Here is a 22301-nt window from a genome sequence, read left to right on the forward strand (position 1 = left end):
GTGATAAAACATTCCACAATCTACTCTTCTCGGCCCTGCCTTGCCCATGCCATGATAGCTAGGACATTTTGGGAAGTAAGAGATACGGTTTCAAACCCTTCTGGCTGAGGTGGTCCTGGAGCCTTGTACTGATCAAAACTACGCCACTTACAGAAAACTGTGCATCTTCAACCGATTCCACCTCGGGCTTTTTTAATGCCTGTACCTAGCCTTGGTCTCCCAATCCCAACTCCCAGGGTAAGTGTCATAAACACTATGGGCATTTATACATGTGCTCTGGGAATGGGGCAGGAGGTGCTTTAATTAGAGTGGCTCCCAAAGCATTTCATGTATCAATATCCCCACAGGTAAAAATGGCAGCAGGGATGCTTTAACTAAATCTTGAACAAGCTTTAGTCAAAGCACCCCCACCACCATTTTTCAGCATGGGGACATTGCTACATAAAACACTGGAGTCTGCAGGAGCAAGGCAATTACCATGCTCCAGCAGACTCGATTAATCAAGTTTGTTCCAATGCGCTGTAATTACAAAGCATCAGAGCAGCCTCGCTGTTCATGTATAGGTGCCCTATGGTATTGAACTAAAAGGGAAGCTGATGCTAGGAAGGCCTCTTCCAGTTTCAAATAGCTGTTCTGTCTCACTATTCTCCATCCAACCAAAGTTTCAGGGACTTGCACAGAATTATCCACCTTGTTAAGTGGAACAGGATTGTCACAGTGGTTATAAGTTGATCCCTTCTATTCAAAAGGACAGGTCTAGTCACCCAGGTGGAAAGAAGAGCTAAAATCCATTTAAGTGACCAAAAAAATAACTTTAATACATCTATACTTAGAAACAGGGCATTTTTACACATGCTATGAGATGCAGCACTGGGCACTTTAATTAGCAAGCTGTGCTAATTAAAAGCGCCCGTGCATCACGTGTATCAGCATCCCTGCATGTCCCCATGCTGAAAAAATGGCAGCAAGGTGCTTTGAACTAAAGCTCATGTTTTATTTCATGTTTTATTTCAAAACGTCCCACCGCCATATTTTCTGCTCAGAGACGGGCGGGGACTGATATACGTGATGCAGAAGGCTGCCAGAGCACATCAATTGCCATGCTCCAGCAGACTCAATTAATTGCTGACTTTCCAGTATGTCCGAGCAGCCTCTGCACACATGTATAGGAGCCCATAAATAGCACTTAGATGCCTACAGAAACATAGGATTTAGGCTTGAGTGTCTAATGATATTTGCAGAGGCTAGACATCTTCAGTGTTGTCACACCTATGCAGCAATGCCTGACATTACCCAGCTGAAACTTCATAATGAGTCTAATGTAATTGGATGCTTGCAGATGTTAAAAAAAAAGAGCTTTACTGGAAGAAACAGTGCATTATTTCAACCCAGCTCTGTAAAGATTGGGCACTTCAGTGGGGCTTTTTGGCACTTTTAGCTAAAGTTGATTCAATCAGCTATTAGAGAAAAGTGCCAAAAAAGCCCCACTAAAGTGCCTGGTTCTTACAGATGCTGCAGAACCAGGTTGCACGCTGCATCTTTTTGGCATTTGCGGGGCTTGGCATGGGAGCGCACCACATTTAAAATAAAGCACCACTTTTTCTGGATTATTTTTAACATCTCCCATTTAGTAGGAAGTAGGTGAGGAGCAAGAAAGACATTGGTGACAGAAGGACAGAGAAAAGCACTGAAGGAGACTATTTCAATGATCCAAAACCCCTGTTTTTACAAAATACCTTTCCTATCATAGGGTTCTGCCTGCAGGTTCACTTTAACAGTAAAAACAGGACTGGTTAGGAGTGACAAATATCAAAACGAAGCTTTTTATGTTGATTTTTTTTTTACTTGGCACTAAACAGAACAATGTGAGATGAAATGCTACTATAAATTTTACTGAACAGGATCTTGCAAAATGCAATGTTTCCAGTTGTAAACATTAACATATTATTTTACAGAAAAAAGGGATTTCCTTATTGTCCATACTTATTTTTCATACAAATTATAATTCAATTGCATGTAATGACATGAACAGATAGCGTTAAATTTGACACCAGTATAAATTCTGCATACGTCAATATACATCCAAAAGCACAGCTCTTAAAGTAAAGGAGGCATCATGCAACTAGATTTTCTTACATCTAAAACACTAGAAAAAATAAACATTTTAAGGGTAGAAATAAAACTTATGATGCAGCTAGATTTACAGTAGCTAATCTACAATGCAGAAGATTTATGATCTATATAGATTTGATTTATAGCATATGATTTAGCAGAAGGTTTATGATCTATATAGAAAAAGACAAGCTTTGAACCCAGTCATTGACATGAAAGCTGTAGACTCCAGAACCAACATTTATTGCAGAATGGTAGGGGAGGGGGTGTTGACTATCCAGTCTTGAACTACAGTCTACAACCTGCATGGAGATCCACATTTAATGTAATTTCAAAGCACATACTCTCTTACAAAAGCACTGTGTTCTTTCTGTGCAGTTATAGTTACCTGTACATCAAACTAACCATCCATCCTGGGTTATTTTGCATTGGGATTCCATTTACAACTCTCAACTGCTTTGTTGAGGCACAAGGAATGACAGTATCTGAAAGCAGGTCCAGAGATCACATTTTACTAAAAACAGCGGTAGGAAACCTGTACAATTGCACATAAGGACCACAGAAAGGTCAATATTGAATAAAATGGAGACTTTTTTTTTTCCTCAGAGCTACTAAAATTTCTTTAAACAATATTCAAAATAACTTCGATAGGATTGGGACTGGGCCATAATTTTAGGGGGATGTTGACAAACACATGTACATGGTTTTATGATCAAAATTTACAGAACTAAAAAACAAATATTGAAAACTACCACCATGTTTCATCACGTGCAAGGTGAATAAATGTTACAGAACATGTTAAAGGTATCAGCTCACTAAGGGATTTTTAAATTTCCTTCTGTAAATCTAATTTTCTTAAAGCCAAAGGTAATTTTCTGGGTTTTTTTGTTGTTTTTTTTCTCTGCATGCCAACAGAAATAAGGACCAGGTCCAATTCATTCTCATAGGTGCCTCCACCTAAGTATTGCAACACCTGGAACTTAGATGCTTTGCCTTAGAAGGGTGATCCAGATCGACAGGGTAAAGATACCAAAGAGCCTTACAGAATCAAGAGAGAACTGACTGCTTCCAAAGGGTGAACCTGAATTCCTAGGTGCTTAGCAGCAAGATGCCTAGATATGCAGAGGAAAATCATAGGTATAGTCACAGCTTATGCATCTAACTCAGGGCTGCAAAGGGCATGCCTTCACTGGGCATCCAGAGAGCCCACAAAGGATGCATTTTTCAGACCAAGATGCCTAACTCACCACAATTGCACTGAATTCCATACAAAGGACAGCACCTACTGTGATCTCACTCTCCAATATGGATTTGGATATTTGTAATTGTGCCATCAATCTGTTGTACAACAGCGGGTTAATAAGTTGCTCAGGAAGTGCATGCCCCTGTTTCTAGGTTCACACAAAGGCTTCTGCTGCAAGAGTTATTTCAGTGCCTATGTGTATGTTTTAAATCAATAGCTGTCTAATATAAAATGCATAAACAGTACTGATAGTAGTGATGGGAACCAAGGATCCCTCCTGAGTTGCTCAGTGGGATACAGTCATGTTCTCTCTTTCTTATTTTCCTTGTGAATTCACTAGGGTGGTACTGCCACCCAGCCTGTTCCCTAGTCTCATGGTCATGTCCAAAGTAGGAGATAGAGGCTGACAAGTACCTGGAACACAGATCCACCACTTTCATGGCAAGTGCTCCAGTCATGTCAAAGGTAGGTGCTGTCACAAACCTTGTTATGTTTGGGGGTTCACGGGGAGTCATGAATGTTTCCTTTGTTTTATGGTACTGGTATAGCATATATGTGTGGTTTTGTTGGAATGCCAATGGTATGCTGCATCCTTTTAGATTACTGTTATCACCATATAAATTATGTCATGCTGTCTATGTAGATCTTTATAATTTTGCATATGGTTCATTCAGGGGACTGAGGCATGCATACCTAAAACCAGTTACCATCCTCCTCTCCAACCCCAAGCACAGACAGAAAGAGTTAGTCCCAAGGCACAGTCCACCTTTGATGGGGGGAAATAAACTCTATAATAGCCAAGGCATCTGGGAGTAATTGCCCTGGGAGTACTGGGCAATTGGGGTAATGCTGATAGGAGGCTTTTTAGGGTCCAGCTAGGGTAGAATCAAATGTCTTTGAATCTCAGGCTTTGGGGGTTCAATGACTCCAGATGCCAGGCCTGGCAGAGTCCAAGATGCCAGGCCTGGCAGAGTCAGCATGAAGGCTGATCTCCAAGAAGTCTGGCAGGTCTCTCAGGAGGGACTAATCTGTAGCCAGATGAGAGGTTAAGGAACTTTATTTGTTTTGCCGTTCAGTTTTTTAAAACCTACAGTCTGTTTGGCTTATACAATTCTTTTTCCCTACATCATAAATCTTGTTGTTGTTTTGTCTCCTTACTGATTGCCTGTGGAAAAAAAGATTTCTGAGCAAGCGACAGATACTGCGAGCTAGCTCTCTCTACAGAGAGGGGCACCCATAATTTCTTCTCAACCCAAAAAGAGGGAGGAGGGGAACCTTTGCTGTGTCGGCAAGGTCCGGTAGAAGGATACTAGGGAGCTATCCCAGGGCAAGCTCCGTCTGTTTCATAGGGAGATTGGCAACAGAGTGAGGAGAAATTTGGGGTTCTGTGGACCCCGCATGGACACGTGTGTGACAAGCACTATTATGCAAAAGGTGGGTGCTGCCCCAGAGGCAGTTCTCAGGACTATATGCCATCCTGGCTCCACAGAACTGAGTGCTGTTGTCAGCATCAATCAAGCATTAGGCATGCTTTCTGAGTGCATAGCACATTGGGAACTTAGGCAAGAAGCAAGCTTTGCTTGGTAATATTTGTATTGGTCCAATTATCATATTTAATCTAATTCAAGGCAAGGTTTCTTTCTCTCATCAACATGGGGTAAAAAAAGCTTTGTCTTAGATTCAAGTACAGGCCCAGGGGAGCCCAAGCCTGGCCAGGGAGAAGCAGCAGTGACAGCTCCAGGCCTGGCTTTGGGTAAATATGATATACAGTTGAGAGAGGTATTAGTCTAGAGAAGAAAAGACTGAGAGGGGATTAAAAGCAGCCTTCAACTACCTGGAGGGTGGTTCCAAAGAGGATGGAGCTGGACTGTTCTCAGTGGTGATAGATGACTGAACAAGGAGCAATGGTCTCAAGTTGCAGCAAGGGAGGTTTAGGTTAGATAATAAGAAAAAAAAAATTACTAGGATGGTAGTAAAGCACTGGAACAGGTTACTCAGAGAGGTTGTGGAATCTCCATCCTTAGAGGTTTTTAAGACCCGGGTAGACCAGGCCTTAGCTGGGATGATCAAGTTAGGGACGGTCCTGCTTTGAGCAGTGGATTGGACTAGATGTGACCTTCTAAGGTCCCTTCCAACCCTACTTTTCTATGATTCTATGTTAGCCAAGCTTTTGGGCACAACGTGCCCTTCCTCAGGTTTGAGAAAGAAGCAAAGTCAGCCGCAGCTAGTGTACTGGATACAACAATGGCTTATACTCCATTTTGTCAGGGAAAATAGTCACTAAAATAAAAGGGGGAAAGAGGGCAGTAAACTTGTGGAGGAGTTAGCTATCAAATGTAGCTACAAATCAAGCAAAAGAAAAGACTTCAATAACCTAAAGAAAAGCTCTTCAAATGGAAAGAGATAGCTGTGCTACCGGGAAGTTAGCAGAGTTTGCAACAGTTTAGGTAGGAGCAGGATGCCTTGATACTTGATCTGGATCAATTCTAAGCATGTCTAAGTGTCTAAGACTCAAGACTCAGTCTATGTGTCTATGATTCTTTTTCAGCCAAAACAGAAGCTGCTAATACATTTAAGAACCTGAGCAGCTTTGTAGCTACTGGAGTGAGACTGATCCAGTTCACTTTCTGTGACATCTGCTTGTGTCCCTTTTAAGCACATATGAGAATGATTGGTGGGCAGCCCCAGTAGCGCTAACGCTACAGAAGTTACTCAGGTTCCTTTCCAGCATGCACTGAAACACACAGAAGAGAGGAAAACTATCATAAAGTAACAAAGGAAAATAAGTAAAAGTTACTTACTATCTAAGCTGGTTGTGGTCGGAGTAGTATCACCTTTACCTAGACAAATTCACAAGACATCCATAATAAGAAAAAATTAAGTCATAATAGGAAAACAAATACGGTGTTAAAGATCAATAAGTTACCAAATTAAGATTTCAGTAGGCTTTGAATCAAGCCATAAGGGCAAGTTTAGCAGAAAGGAGCAACTGGATGGAATTCAGATAAAATTTAGCAACATTTAAAAAAATGTTAATTTTCTGTGGTTTTCTGCTTGGCTAAAATCTGAATGTCTGAACTATGAGACATGTACCACATGTACACAGTAAATTCAAGATAAGTATTGGCCAGTACTAACAAATAAATAAGGGTATGATTTTCCCAGGGGCCTAAAGGAGTTATGTGACTAAATCCAACTGAGATTCAAAGGAAGTTGGGTTCCTAACTTACTTCTAACCCTTTTGAAAACTGCAAGCCTTGACTTTATATTTATATTAGAAAAAAGTGCATCTGGATGCAAATTTACTATCCAAAATCTACCTCCACTGTACCTCCAACCCTAATCAAAATTAACTTATTTTCTTTAAGTTGCTGAAATTCTGTTCACATTACCTTTTAAAAGAGACCTTTTATCTTAGGATAATTTGAAGGCATGACTGTAGTGCTTGTGGTCATATCTGAGCTAGCTTGTTCAGCTTCCTGTGCCAGTTTAACCATAGCAACCCTGGCTTCTGCAAAGGCTTTACAAGTCCACCCAGTACCAGGGGCAAGCGCTCAGCACAGCAGCTGAAGCCCACATCTGTCACAGCTACAATGTTATCAGTACACAAGTTAACTAGTTTAAACTAGTTCTAGTATATCTACACGAGCTGCATTCATTCCTCTGGATTGCAGAGGAATTAGCAGGAATAGCACTGCCAGCGATAACCAAAAATCATGCCTATTAATGTTTGCTATAAGTACCTCATTAGTATAGACAATAGAATCAAAAGCAGAATAGATTTATCATTTCTTCAACTTCGGCTTTTCTACTTAACAAGGAAAAATTCTTCTGCACAGTCTGTTTACTTTCCAACAATACAACATAAAGCACATGCATTTAGGGAATCTCCCTCTTAGACCAGTTGCTGTGCCAGGTCATGATAAAATACTGCCAATTGCTAGTAGAAATGACTATAACTTTATCCTTAAACTCCAGAGATCACACGAACACATCCAAGAGCCTGTTTTACTATATAAATGGTCTCCCAGGTTATGAAGCATTTGTGGTTTTAAGCTACAAATTGAAGAAAGATATCTTTCATGTTTAAACATGCATTCCAATCTTTTTCAGCCTGAGCTTCTTTTTCCACTAAACCTCAATTATTTTTCCTGATCCCTTTTGATTACATCTGATGAAGCCATTCCATTTCTAATATACAGTTTTAGTAGAAATGACATCTATAACATTTTTTAAGAGAGGGATCATTAAATCATTCTATGAAGTTTGACAGTAGCTGCCCACAAATATATGCCATGCTTTATTCTCATTTAACAATGAATTGGGGCACAGAGATTTTGGTCACATAGGAAACCTCTTGTAGAGAAGGTATTTGACCTGGGTCTCTGAAGCCCCAGGCCAGTACCCTAACCCCTGGGCCATCCTCCCTCCCCTGCCAACCTGACTGTGGCAAGTAGTCCCACTAGAAAGCACTTGCCCATCTGTTAGACTTCTATCTATGCTGCTGCAGCAGCTACATAAAAGAGCCTGAAAGCCAGTCCTGGGAGCATCCCCTGGCACAGGCTTTGCACAGTCTTTGCACAGCCAGCTTCTCCCATTGCTCCCAAGCTAAATTACTCCAAGTAGGAATGTAAAATGTCTGGTCCCACATGTGACAGCCAGAAGTGAGACCAATGCACAAGGCACCTTTGCATAGCTAAAATTATGCAGCTGACAGTCATTCTCAAGTTGCAAATGCCTGAGGCATACTCAGTACTCACATCTAGAAATAGGACAGTAGTCCCAGGGGATGAGTGGATCACTTGTGTAGCACCAGGGACCATGAGCATCGTCATCTGGATTGCGGCAGTAGTTTTTCTTCAGTTTGCTAACATCCGGTTCCCTGAACACTGGTATATGCCTAAAGAAAAATATAGGATACCAATAAGCATTGGTAAATGAGTGTTGTCCAGACTCTGAAAGCTGATTGCACTGTAATGTCCATTTCATTTAGAAGTGTAGAAGGCAGGATGTGACCTGCCTAAATTTCTTTAAAAATCTTCATTTTCAAAATCTTATGGCCCTAGCAACTTCAGTCTCATTGAAAGTAAATGGCTGAACAGAGCAATGGCTAAATATCTTTTAAAATCTGGAGTTATGTCATTATACATTATTAACCATAGCTGGATGAATAATACAAAAAAATGACTATGAACATTCATTTCTATTTTTACATTAATTTGCTTTGACTGTGTTCATTCTCCTTTTGTGTTTGTTTCTGCAAATCCTCTGGCATCTGATAGGAGCTTGGGAATTACTTTCTAGTTGCTTTGAGGCCTGGAAAGAGAAATAATTTACCCAACTCAACCTGGAAACACTTATCTTAGATTCTTTTAAGGCATTTTGGTGCTTGACGAAGCAGATAAGCACCTACCATCCACCCATTAAAGATCACTGGTATTTTTAAGCCTGCAGCTCAGTCATCTGCCAAACCTGTTGGTACCTATTGGGCAGAGGTACCTAAGTTGTCCCTGGTTTATATTTTAAAGTTGGCTAAGCACTGCTGCCACCTCCTGGCTAATGAGTGCCTCAAAGCCCTATCTCAAGCTGGATGAAAGGCCCTGCAGTTGTCTGCCCCACCCAGGGCACAGTCTCTTAGGCAGATCCTGAATACACCTAAATCCAATAACATGGGTCCATAGTGAGATGTAGGCTGAGTGCAAGCAACATTAAGTCAAGTGTAGACAGGAAAAAGAGAATAAGGGAGAGAGTATCAGACAGAAGCAAGTCACGAGCTACCTAAGCTGTGCCTAAGCTCCCATCTCATTTCATCACCTCTATTTACTTATTGGAAAATAGTAATGTGTCTGCAAATATGAAAAAGAGAAGCTCCTTGGACCTCAACTTTCTGGGAAAATTCCCTCAGCTGACCCAGTATGTAATTGAAAGGGGAAATTGTGTCTTATCCCATTAAGTATCTCCTGGTTGTGCCTTCTGTTCCTCCTGGAAGCTTAGACAACTCCCAGCTCTGCTGGCTGAAAATCCTTTCACTCTCTCCATAGGTAACCTAGGCAGCATAGCGCTACCTAATTCAGGACTAAAAAATCCATTCAGTGGAAATACACTTATATCCTTAACACAGGACCCAGATGGGAATGGATTTGGAGCTTGTCTCGATGCATGTATGCATGCCCATGAACAGACAGGTGCAAACTATAGGCATCTCTACACTGGTTCTGTGATGTTGTTGAGGCTGCTGCCCAAAACCTGCTCCCGCACCCCATACACCAAAACCATGAGTCGAATGAGGAGGACACTCAGGCACTGCTCTTGAGAAACAGAAATCTTGAGAGTGGCAGCAGAGGTCACCTCTGGCACATCCTCAGTGCAACAGTTCCAGGTTTGAAATATGCAGAGCAGAAACAGGTGGCCAAAGCTTATTGTTATTAGTGGCAGCACCTATAGCCCCTCTGTGCTGGTCAGCTCGGGTACTCAAGATAATCATGCTGCTTACTTCCATGCCCATTCTGAGCATCTGATGCAACTAGAAAAGGACTTTAGGACCCAACCTGTATATGCACATTACAACACATCCCTGAAATGCAGTTGATTAATAAAGGCAGTCAGCAAGTGGGTGCAGAAATTCCCACACTGTAATGGTTAACTAACAAAGAACCAAACAGGGATGGCAGAAACTAAATACAAAACAAAGAACAACTACTTTCCTAAGTGAAGGAAAATAATTTGCTTTGCATTAGTAACAATGTGTCATTATTTTTAATGATCATGTGCCTTTAAGCCCACTGTACCTTTACTGAGAGAGGTTTTTAGTCTTCTTTTCCTAACAAGCAGAGTCTGCACTGCAAGTAAAACTGAACTAGGTGCATTGCAGAGAGCACTGGTATCATGCTCATAACCTTTCTTGGAGTGTTGATCCATTTGCAACAATAAATTGAACTGATGTCTACCAAATTTCATTGCCTTTTCTACCAGTGCATCATCTCGGTTCTTGTTCAAGTCTTGTTCTTGACAGTATTCAGAGAGTGCTCAGTAATTCATAATTCATGTTCCATAGGGAGCAAATACAACATAATCCTTCTACCCTCCTCCTCAGCATAATATTTTTAAAGGGCAGACAGGGGGGAAACCTAGCCAGTAAACTAAATGCTAAAGCCTGCAATTAGTGGTAATCCTGAACAAAGACACATTATGCAATATACTTAAATGTTGAAGAAAATTATCCTGCAAATCCCAAGGGATATTTTAAATGCTTGCAGAAGACAGAGGTGGCAATTGGAAATGGTGTTTATATGGTACTCATTGCATGTACTCTTTGTTTAATATGTAACAGCACCTCCTTAAATCTTCAATATTCTTGTCCCACAAGGAGCAAGTTAGCCCAAATCTTGTCTTGGACAAATTCCCCATGTAATTCCTGCCGTTGCCACGGTAGCAATCTGGATAAAAAATGTTGAGAAAAAGAAAAGTTGAGGGAACGTGTGCAATGTAGAAAAGCAAACTGTTCTATACTAGAAGTCATCCAAATAATTAAATAAATCAAGCTCTATATTTAGCAAACAATATACAAGATAAAACAAACATAAATAAAACTAGAGAAAAAATAATCCACCAGAATTAAGATGGACACATCCCATTTTTGAGACCTATCATAAAGTGTGTCTTTCCTTTTTAGATAAATTGGAAATTTTTTTCTGTTCAAAATAATTTGATTACAAGTAGGTTTGCAGGGTCACTGAAGAATCAACTTCAAAACACTGCCAGGATGCATTATGCTTTTAAAAAAAATAGTCCAGATGTTCTCAACTGAAATTGGGAATGAAACTTCTAAACTCATTAGTAGTAGCTCTGGATTTTGGCAGGAGCAGATAACAATTAAGTTATTCTTTCCTTTGGCAAGGCAAAAGACTAGAGTATCTTTAACACATCTTTAAAAATTGTTGTTTTTTTTAGGACAAATCATTTTTATTTCATGACCCATTAACACCAAATGTGTGTGAAAAGCTTCAAAGGGACCATTTAAAATGGCCAATACCACAAAACCCCCCCCATAAAAAATAAACAATTTAATATTGGTCAAAAGCAGATATTTTATTGTTAATAACTACTCATTTCCTTATCCCACCAAGAAAATATTCAGTGAATGCCAGAATCTGCATCTATTATTTAATATCATTGTGAAGTAGGTTCTAATGTAACACCCAGGCATATTTAACAAGATGTTGTGTCACTCTCCATTCTCAAGGGATAACAACGCACCTTGTAGGAATGGCAAGGACTGGTTATAGAAGAATAGCTATAAAGAAAGCTCATTTAGGCTAAGTACACACAGTCAAAAAGCCTGAGGTTGAATCAGTTAAATCTTCACAGGTTAATCCAAACTGCGCAGATTGAATTGAGAAGCAAGTGAACAGTCATTCACTTTTGATTCCAGAAAATGCAGCCACATGCCTGCAGTGGCCCAGGCCAGAAGCTGGGGGTCACTAAAGCAAGCCTCCCTGCTCAGCTGCCGCAGACAGCTTGGGCCAAGGCTAGCCCACCCTGAGAAGTGGGGTTTGCAGGGGACTTGCAAAGCATCCTGGGATGCTGGGGGACTGAGACTTAACTTGAATCTGGAGGGGTTCTGGGACAGAAGTTGAATAAACTGATTTAACCTAAATCAGTTAAATCAGATGCTACATCCATCCAGGCTTCTCTTAAGCCTGTTCCAGTCATTTTGAAAGTGGGCAATGTGCACCGAACTTATGTTGTGTTGCAGATTTGAACTGGTTTCCAGTCAATTATACCAATTTATGTGTAATTTCTGTCCCTAGCTTTAATGTTTTAGTCTTTGATTTTGTTTAAAGTTCACAGCTATACTAATTATTTTATTCCCAGAGGTGATGTACATGGAATTGTTACAAACTATCTCATAGGAATCATCGGTTCAAACTATTAAAAAAAAATCTCCATCATTAGATGATCAATATGGGCACATCTACATATGTGATTTACTGCAGTAGATTAATTAGCTCTACAGTAAACCTTCATTGTCTACATGTGTGACACTATTAAGTCACAATAAATTAATTAACTCCACTGTACAACAGTACTGACTGACACAAGTACTGTCCTATAGCAGAGGTTAGTATGCTGCAATGCATCTGTGGACAATGACCCAGACTACCTGGGGCACAAGGGTGCTACAGTGCAGGGCTGCCTGCTGTCTAGCCCCGCACTGTAGCACCCTTGTACCCCAACCAGCCCCTCTGCAGCACGTTGAGCTGGGGCAGAGCAGCTGTGGGCTGGCAGGCTGACCTACCAGGACACTTGCCAGCTGGGGCTGCTCCATCCTGCCTCAGCGTGATATGGTCCCAGGCACAAGTGAACAGACATTCACTGTAGAGGAACAAATGAACTGCACTGGAGTTTATTCAGGCACATTAACAGCACATGAAGATGCCCCCTATACCTGGTAAAAAAATAATATGCCAGAACCTCAGCTGTATGACAACATTTTATTTGCCTTCATTGAGCATCTGGCTGGATAAATTGGAGCAAACCTTCACCTCTGTTGGAGTTGAGGGACTAGGCCAGTTTTGACCTCATTTAGACCACCATAGTGACCCTAGAATAATTATAGTGAAACCAATGGAATTATTCAGTTTTAGGGTACAGTGGAAATTAGAATATGGTTCTTATTTTCATGAGTACCTATTTGACACCTTGAACCAGTTACATTTACTTAAAATTATATTTATCTCTTTGTGCCTATTACCTTGTTCACTTGAGACATCACACTTGGGTATTTGGGAACAATAACCAATCCGGATGTTTGGGTCAGTTGTAAAACACCATGGTGACTCAGATCCATCTGGATTTCGGCAGTAATTCTCCCTTAAATCCCTGTAAAAAAATAAGCATGTTAGCTTACATTGCACATACCCTCAGACTGCTACAGGGTTCTAGTGCCTTTGAGTTAACAATAATACAGGCTCCTTGAGGTCTGCATACTATTGATCAATGTCAAGTGCAGACAGATTAAGAGCCAATAAAAATGCAGGGACTAGTAAAGTACAAAAATGCAACTAGAGTGCGGTTATGGGGAATGATTTCCAGTAGATCCATGCTTTGACTAGCTATAGGATTTCATTTGAAGTTAAATAACATTTTAAATGTGGTTTATTTTCAAATGGGAAACACCACCATTTTTTTCAAAGCTTTCTCTGATTACATATTTATAGCATGCAAGCTGGTATCACATACACCTGAAACCCATTAGAAGTATTTTTTTTAAACTACAAGCCTTTCAATAGCACTTAAAGTCCCCAGCACTTTGAATGGCTCCACTGAACAGGTAGAAAGGGGTGCTCTGATGTTTGTCATTGATTTAATTATGAAACCATATCTGAAAATATGAAAAATGTGTGTTGAAATACTATACAGGTATCACCTTTTCAGTAAGAGTCTAACCACAAGGGATTATCTTTACAAAAAAATTCTCACAGCTTGAACCAACTAGGCAAACTTCTCAAACATAAGTTTTATTATCCAGTCTGTCGAAAATTGTTCTCATGTTCTTCACTGTGCATGTGTGTGACCTTACTGTATTTTTCCATGTGCAACAGTTGTCAGTAAATTTACTGTAGAATAAATGTGCCCAAGCCTGTTAACTCTTGTTCCACCATCATGTATGTAACCCCATTGACTTAAGTATGCCAATAGCTCTTATACATGACTATTCACACGAATGCTGGCTGCAGGAACAGCTCTAATATTCTTTGTGTCATGAAATGTTAAACTTTTCTAGTGGAGATGCCTAAACTACATATAGTCCTAATCCTGCTGTTGAATTCAAACAAAAAAACCACAACTTCAATGGTAATTTGGAATGAGAAGAAATCTGTAGGTTCATGTCCATGGATTGTTTTTTGAGGACTTGGGGATTTTAATGGTTGTGAAATGTTTAAGGCAGTTCAGGACCATTCAGCTTCATAGATATAGGTCCACTGTAGTGTTTAACATCTGGGGTTAAGTACAGATATTCAAAAAGCCCAAGCCTGAATTGATTCAATCTTTGCAGGTTAGTCTAACCTGCACAGATTGAACCAACAAGCAACTGAATAGACATTCATTTTTGATTCTGGAAATGCAGCCACATGTCTGCAGTGGCTCAGGTTAGAAGCTGGGGAGCACTAGACTGAGCCCTTCCTTCCCTTCGGCAGTGGCCAGAAGGCTGGAGGGAAGGTGAGCTGACGGGGGGTATGGTCAGGCCGGGGCAGGCTGAGTATAGGGAGACTTTTAAACCCCTACCCTGGCCTGCAGGGACCCCAACCCAGGTGTGCCTGGAGGGGGAAGGGGAAAGCAGCTCTTGCCAAGTTCTCTGTGAGTGGTGGGGTGTGTGGCCAGCCTGGTTTTTCCCCTCTGCTCAAGGTTCAGCATGGCCCAGGACCCCCAGAGCCCACCTACCGGCCAGGGGGCAATCCTGCTGCACCTTCCCAGCCACCAGGTCCAGGTTTTTGCTGGGGGACGCACAGGAGCAAGGGCTAGATCAGGGGGAAGAAGGGGATTGAAACCATCCCCAAACCTAAATGAGGACATGAACAGAGGAGAGCACAAAGGGTTCACAGTGATGGTGCCACCATCCTGGAAGTGAGCCCTGCCGAACAAAGGGACTCAGGTTGGGGGCCGGATCAAGTGTGTGTCCATGCTAGCCCAGGGCATAGCTGAGCCGAGCCTACAGCTCCTTCTATCTGCTGGAGAGCATCACCTAGTCGGCCCTGGGCCTGACTCCAGCCTCTACAGTGGCACACATAGCATGGGCTCACCCCAGCAATGCCAAAAAGGTGGGTGACATGATGCTGGAGGCTGAGCCAGGCCAGGTGTCAGGCTCCAAGGCAGATGGGCGTAAGGGTTCCCTGGGCAGTGAGGAGCAGCTGACTGTGCTCGCCGCTGCCATGTGGTACTCACTGAGCTACTACCTGCCATCCCCTTGGCTATGGGCGCTGAGTTGGGCGCACCCTGATCATTCTTCCCCTACTTGGCAGTGGCACAGCACAGCCCTGTGTACCAGGCATAGGGCACTACTCCTATGGTTTCCCCACCACTGCTTTCTGCCCAGCCAATGGCTGACCGCAGTTCACTGGCACAGGCAGCACCAACAGCACCTACCAGTATGGCTGGGGCAGGCTCCCTTTACGGCAGCAGCAGTGGGGAAGCCAGAGGGGTAGTGCCTGATGCTTGGTACACAGGGCCGTGCTGCACCGCCACCGCTACTGCTGGGTAGGGGAAGACCGAACAAGGCACACCAGTTCAGTGCCCAGTGATCCAGTGGACACCAGGTAGTAGCAGAGTGAGTATTGCACAGCAGCAGCATGTATGGCCAGCTCCTGCCCACCTCCTGGGGAGCCCTTGCACCCATCTTCCTTGGAGCCCAGTGCCTGTCCCAGCTCAGCCTCCAACATCATGCCGCCCAGCTTCTTGGTGCCCTTGCCCAGCTCCAGGTGCTGCTGGGGTGAGCCTGAGCTGTGAATGCCACTGCAAGGGCTGGGGCCAGAGCTGATCCAGGCATCACTCTCCAGCAGGTAAAAGGGGCTGCTGGGCAGGAGCTGCTCCCCCAGCTGCATGCTCAGTTCAGCTCTGACCCAAGCTAGCACAGAGACACACTTGAGCCCCTTCCACACTCCCCTAGTCTAGGTCCTTCTTCTTGGCAGGGCTCAAGTCCAGGATGGAGCCACTGCTGCCACCACTGCTGCTGTGACCCCTCTGTGTTCTGCTCTGTGAATGTCCCCACTTGGGGTTGGGGCCGGTTTCACTCCCCACCCTCCCCTGCAATCTAGCCTTTGTTCCTGGGCTGCCCCAAGTGAAACCCCTGCCCTGGCAGCTGGGAAGGCACAGCAGGATCACCCCTGGCTGGCAGAGGGGCTCTGGAGGTCCTAGGCCGTGCTGAGCCACGAACAGGGGGGACCCCAGCTAGGGTCCCATGCTAGTGGAAGAGGGGAGGCAAGGGCTTAATCCCCCTCCACCTGAGCCTGCTGTCCCATGCCCCTTCCCCCTCCATTCCAGGGAGGAAAAGTCTAGCAAAGGCTGCTCTGTCCCCTCCAAACAGACCGGGCTGGCGGTTTCCCACCACCCATACCCTTGTTAGCCAGCCCTCACTGCTCCAGCTAGAAACCAAAGGGGCGGGCCAATCCTGCTGTGCTTGAGCAGACAACACAGCACAGCACAGGGCTGCAAAGCATCCTGGGATGCTGGGGGACTGTGATTTAACTTGAATCAGGAAGGGGTCCAGGACAGAAGTTCCATAAACTGGTTTGACCTAAATCAGTTAAGTCTGATACTACTCTTAACCAAGTTTACCTTAAACTAGTTTTGGTCATTTTGAAACTGATTTATGTGCACTGAACTTTTGTTCTGTTACAGGTTTAAACCAGTTTCTGATCACTTAAACCAGCATGTGTGTAACTTCTGTCCCATGCCTGGGTGAATTCAACTTATTATTCTTAGCCACATAGGAGAATACCTTAGCTTTGTACCTGGATCCAAGTTACTCCAGCTAATGTTCATTTTATTTAACTTCAAAATAAACTGTTGTACACACATGAATACATCATATAACACTGACAAGAGCTCTCCTAGCAAAGAACAACAAAACAACTGAGATAGCAAGGCTAAGCATGTTGCCCAAAACTGCAGGACAAGTTATTTTTTCTGATCTGAGATTAGTAAACTAAAAACCTTGTGCTCTGTCTATGAAATCAATGGACTATTTTAGGCAGAGTGATGAAAACACATGCTAGAAATGTAAAAATTAACAAAAGAGAAAAAACATCAAGAAGAATGCAAAATTAAAAAAAACCCCTGCATAAATATCATACATGTGGAGTATTCTCAATGAGATTATGACTAGCTCTAAAAAATGAACACAGTAAGACTCAGCTAAATTAAATATCAAAACTATGAATAACTACCCTTGTCCTTCCAAGAAATTGTAATAATTTATTAACATGTATGGGATTTGGGCCACAGTCCCACAAACATACATGCACTTAGCTTTGAAGTCAGTGAGATTGCAATTAAGCTCGTGGGCACATGTTTACAGGACCAGGGTTTTACCTGTACAAAAATAAACATGGTCTGGGAGCAATTCGTTGTTATTTTTTTTTTCTTTTTTTTTCGTCTTTTTTTTTTTTTTTTAAAGAGAATAAACATGTGTTCGTACAATCCTGCAATGTTCTGGCAGCTCTCTACCTTAAGGACAATAATGAATGTGTCAGAATGCAGACTAATAGCGATGATGATATATTAAAAAGTAATAACCTTTCTTTAAATGCTCCTTGACAACACAAATCCCTAAATTACAGGGAACTAATCCCTGTCCTGTGATCTGTGACACTTGCATGTATCTACTCACTTGCACTTGAAGTTTTCTGGAGTGATGTTGTGCTGGTGAGGAAACTGGGAGTCCCAGCGCTGACACTGGATGCCACTCCATATGTTATTCACAGTACCTCGGTAGCCCTCACCTTGCCCCTTGATGCACTCTGTTGTTTCAACTGCTGCATCAGTGCTATTCACAATGCTCTGAGCTAGAAAGGAAGAGAAAAATTGCAGTTTTGTGTTTTTAGTTCTCCAGGATCAAGCCCAGTGTTGTGAGAGTGACCTGTCATCTCTAACCTGTGGCTACTCAAGTACTGGCCCTCTGCTGAAATTAACAGTAATGATGAAGTCTGACAACTCTAAAAATAATTAATTGCTGATTTCAGCATTTACAAAGCCAATTAAAATACTGGTGTGAGTGCCAGGGTTTTATGCTGGCACATCCTTCTCACAGGATTAGGGCCTGGAGTATAAGAATGTCTGCAAACCATGCTGTTCAATGAGGCACCTGTTTGACCCTACAACAGTCAGTGTCTGAGTAATATTCTTAATTACTATACTCCCAATCCTGCAAATATTTACACATTACTTTAACTTTTACAAAAGTCCAAAGAGATCTCCAATGTGTATAATGTTAAGCACATCGATACATTTTTCAGGATTAAGACCCTAAAATGTATCCCTCCTCCTCCCCCCTGCACCCAAGAAAACTCCACCATAAATATCAATAATGGATTAATGAGCAGCACCTTATTAATAAACAAGAACTCTTATCATGTGCTAAAGTCCTACAGATTCCTCTAAACTACTCCTTTTCTTTAACTTTAAGAGGCGCAAAAATATGTCCCCTTAGCTTCTGGAAACCTGAGATAAGAATTCTCTATAGAGAGACAAATATTTTCAAGACCAACGAACTCATCAGACTCGAGATCTTTTACAGATGTTGATAGGATCTGCATTCATGCTGGTGTGGGCTGGCTTGAACAATATTCAGAGAAACAGTGGTTTCTCAAATGAGTAATTCAGATCACTTGAAAGCTCTTTTAATTTCTTGTGAGATGTTGATAATTGAGAAGTTAATGGGCCAGATGTTGCAACAGATACCTACTGAGTCATGTAAAACTAAAAATTCTATAGGAACAGAAGTTTTCAAAACATAAAAAAAATCCAAAACCTTTTTTTCCAATCAGTTTCTTCAAGTGTTATTTTGTATTTGCTAATACAGATTGGTTCACAATCCTGGGAATCAGTTAGCTTATCAGATGTTATTTGCAAAGAGTAAGCATATTAATAACATATCCCAGTCAATGAGAGTTAATTCTTTCTGAAAGCTCTAGCAACTAGAACAATAATATAGACGTGTCTGCTTGATAACACCTTTCATGTTTGTTGTGTTGCTAATTCCAGCTAGCTCCACTAACTTGTAAAGGGAATGCATCTTAGGGAAACTAAGTGTCATAACAGATGGATTTTGTATGCCTTGTTTCCAAATCGTTTCCATTAAAGATTACATTCATGTCAAATGATAACTTCAGGATTCAACACCGTACCATGCATTTCTCTGTGCATTTCCCTTTTCTTCTTTTATTTGGTTGATGTTTTTACCAGAATGTTTCCTGGTCAAATTAATTTCCTGCCTCTCCTTCCCAACACAGTCCATCTGCAAAGGCAGCCCCACTGCTCTGAGGCTAGGAATCCCAAACTCATTGCAAAGGGCAGAACAATGTCCCCTGCATACAGAGGATTCTGTGAGCTAGGAAGTTCATTCTCTATACTGGGTTTGTCACAGGGATTTGCAGCAGATAACTAGACCTCCAGTTTCAATCTATTAAAAAGATTGTTATTGATTTTATAAGGACTTTATGAGGAAATAAAAGCATACATGCACACACACATATTTGTAGAAATGTACAGTTATGTCTTTCATGTCACATCAAAATTTATATTTTTAAAAAATAATTGAAAAATAATTACAGCCTTCCACTGTTCTCCCACTCTCTAGAACATACATTGCCTCCAGAGGTTTAAGCAGAGTTTTGGAAAGTTATTCATGGAATCACAGAACAGTAGGGTGGAAAGAAACATCAAAGGTCATCTAGTCCAATCCCTTGCTCAAAGCATGATCATCTCTAATCCCATACAGGTGCTCGTCTAACCTGTTCCTAAAACTGCACAACCCTGTCTCTGCATTCCCCTAGAACACCAAGGGCACTCTAACCTACCACAAGTAGAGGAGGGAGATGGGGATACTGTCAAAGTCCTACTGTTGCAAGTGTTATTAAAAATACTCAGAAGATCCAAGTGAGGAGACTATGCTCCTCATCACCAATCTGACTGTGGGGTAAAATTCCTTTCTGATCCCAAATATAGCAAATTAATTGTATTCTTAGTCATGTTTGTTAAAAAGGGAGATAACGAGTTCTACTCCAGACTTAGCTAAACACTTTGGTAGAAGGAACCATCTACATTTTTAACCATTTATTTCACATAAAATAAGAACCACTGAACTGCCCAATATTGTGAAGCTATAACAAATCAGCAACTGCTACTTTGTAGCAGATCCTCGCCATCATTAGCTGTTATCTCCCAGGTAACTATTATGAATGAAGAATTAAGTCATTATGAAGAATGCTAATTTTTATCTTGTTTGCTAGTTATCAAAATAATTACCTAACCTCAGAAAGCCATCTCATCCCAAACAATCCTTAGTGTGCACAAACTTTTGACATACAATTTGCTATTTATAAATTAATAGGATCTGAGGAACGAGATACAGGAATGGAAGGTAGCCAATAAGTCTTCTTCCCAGGAACTCCCCTCACCCCACAAAGCCTAACATAGGCAATGTGCTAAGGATGCGGCTGGATGAAGAAACAGCATGTTGGAGGGAAACAACAGAAAGCAATGAGAGTCCAGGCAGCTCTGCAAACCATTAAGGGGAGATGTAAATAGGTGCCTTAACATGCCCATTCCCTGCACACACACGCGTGTGCACACACAGTCTTTGTCATGTAAACAGATGCACCAATCAACCTTTCTCTTGGAAAGTAATAGGATTCATTTCTTAGGGCTTGCCTAAAGAGAGAATATATTGCAAAACAAGTTTGTGAATTGACATGGAGGGGAAGGGAGGGCAGGCAGGGCCCTGGACACCCTGGTTTTCCTTATGGTCACCCTAGGAATAAGCATGTTTGAGAACTAATGTAGAATTAGTTTGACTGAATAGCTATTCCAGCACGGCTAATTCACTAGACAGTCCCCCCATGTAAACAAGCAGAAAGGCACAGAATGAAATGTCATTGAGTTTTTTCTTATACAACAAAAAGATTGAGCTCCTGCCTTAAGTGCAAACATAATACAACCTGAGCAACAAAATTAACAGTGAACCATCCATTATTTATAGAGAATACGGATTAGTATATTGAATATAAAACAAGGGATACCTAGTAGACCCAAATTTGTCCCTCAAAGCATGTATAGTTCTTGGAAGAACTAATCTCTCTATAACAGTTTCACCTCCAAAATTCACATATCATATAAATGAACAATAATTCTACAATAACATTTATATAATACTCACAAGGATATTGAGAGGATTAATTAGCAGGGCTCAATGAGCTATGCACAATAAACCATTTATCCAGTGAGCTTATCCTTTTTCCTGCTTGCACAAAAGCTGCAAACAACTTGCAGTTCCCTCAGAATTAATCAACATTTGAGCAGTTTCATTATTTCTCAAAATTCATCCTGTGACTTGATCATAAACTTTTCATACACGTGCCATTCATAAATAGAAGCACCTTTTTAAAACCATTTGATTGGTTACATATATCACTATTATTTTTGTTCTCCAAGTAACTAAGCAAACAGGTACTTTTGTCATCAAAAATTACCTGTTGAAATTTGGTAGTGTAAGACTGAGGTAGCTCTGATGAGCCAAAAATTGTGTCAGGCAAAGTTTTCTTAGCGTGATATCTTTTATAGGACCAACTATATAGTTGGGATAGAGTTAGACAAGCTTTTGAATGCAAGACCTTTTTCTCCAGGGCTGACTAGAACATGCCAAACACAATATATGACTATGATTATGACTATGCTATGCCTGACTTGTTTTGGTCAGGCCTAAAAGGAGAATATCTTCAAAAGTTTGTCTAACTCCATCCTAACTCTGAAGCAGGTCCAATAAAAGATATCACCTTAAGAAATCCTCGTCTTTTGTATTGAAATTTAAAATTAGTGATCATGCAACTTTAAAATTAATCTTTACAAAAAGCAATGGATAATAATGGACTGTGAGCACAGTCCAAAAAATGTGTGAATATTTCTATGTATGCATATCATATATGAACCCAACTCTATCCCGTCCTAATCCTGCAAAGCATCTTGCATGGGCTGCTTTTCAGGTTCAGATCTTAAGTGATTTGTTTAATTAAGGACTAAGAGCCAATGCAACTTTAATCACATGAATAGTTTCCTTGACATAAGATTATACACGCACTTAAGTGGCTCGTTGGATCAGGGCCTTAATCAGAGCTGGATCAGAGCTGAACTGGCTGAAGGAGGAGTACAATTCTCTATAATGTTTTGAAAG

At 41.4% G+C, this 22301-nt stretch overlaps 1 protein-coding gene across 1 annotated transcript in view; it reads right to left on the minus strand.

The window, feature by feature from the left end:
• Positions 1 to 22301, minus strand: part of HGF (hepatocyte growth factor) — an 85159-nt gene that overhangs the window by 16882 nt on the left and 45976 nt on the right. The window contains exons 8-13 of the mRNA XM_014521299.2: positions 17745 to 17919; positions 13110 to 13237; positions 10689 to 10791; positions 8116 to 8255; positions 6157 to 6195; positions 2501 to 2597 (exon numbers count right to left, since the gene is read on the minus strand). Coding sequence (XP_014376785.1) covers positions 2501 to 2597; positions 6157 to 6195; positions 8116 to 8255; positions 10689 to 10791; positions 13110 to 13237; positions 17745 to 17919 — 682 coding nt within the window. The remainder of the gene's footprint in view (positions 1 to 2500; positions 2598 to 6156; positions 6196 to 8115; positions 8256 to 10688; positions 10792 to 13109; positions 13238 to 17744; positions 17920 to 22301) is intronic.

Source organism: Alligator sinensis, unplaced genomic scaffold, assembly GCF_000455745.1.
Source record: "Alligator sinensis unplaced genomic scaffold, ASM45574v1 scaffold481_1, whole genome shotgun sequence".
Taxonomy (NCBI): domain Eukaryota; kingdom Metazoa; phylum Chordata; order Crocodylia; family Alligatoridae; genus Alligator; species Alligator sinensis.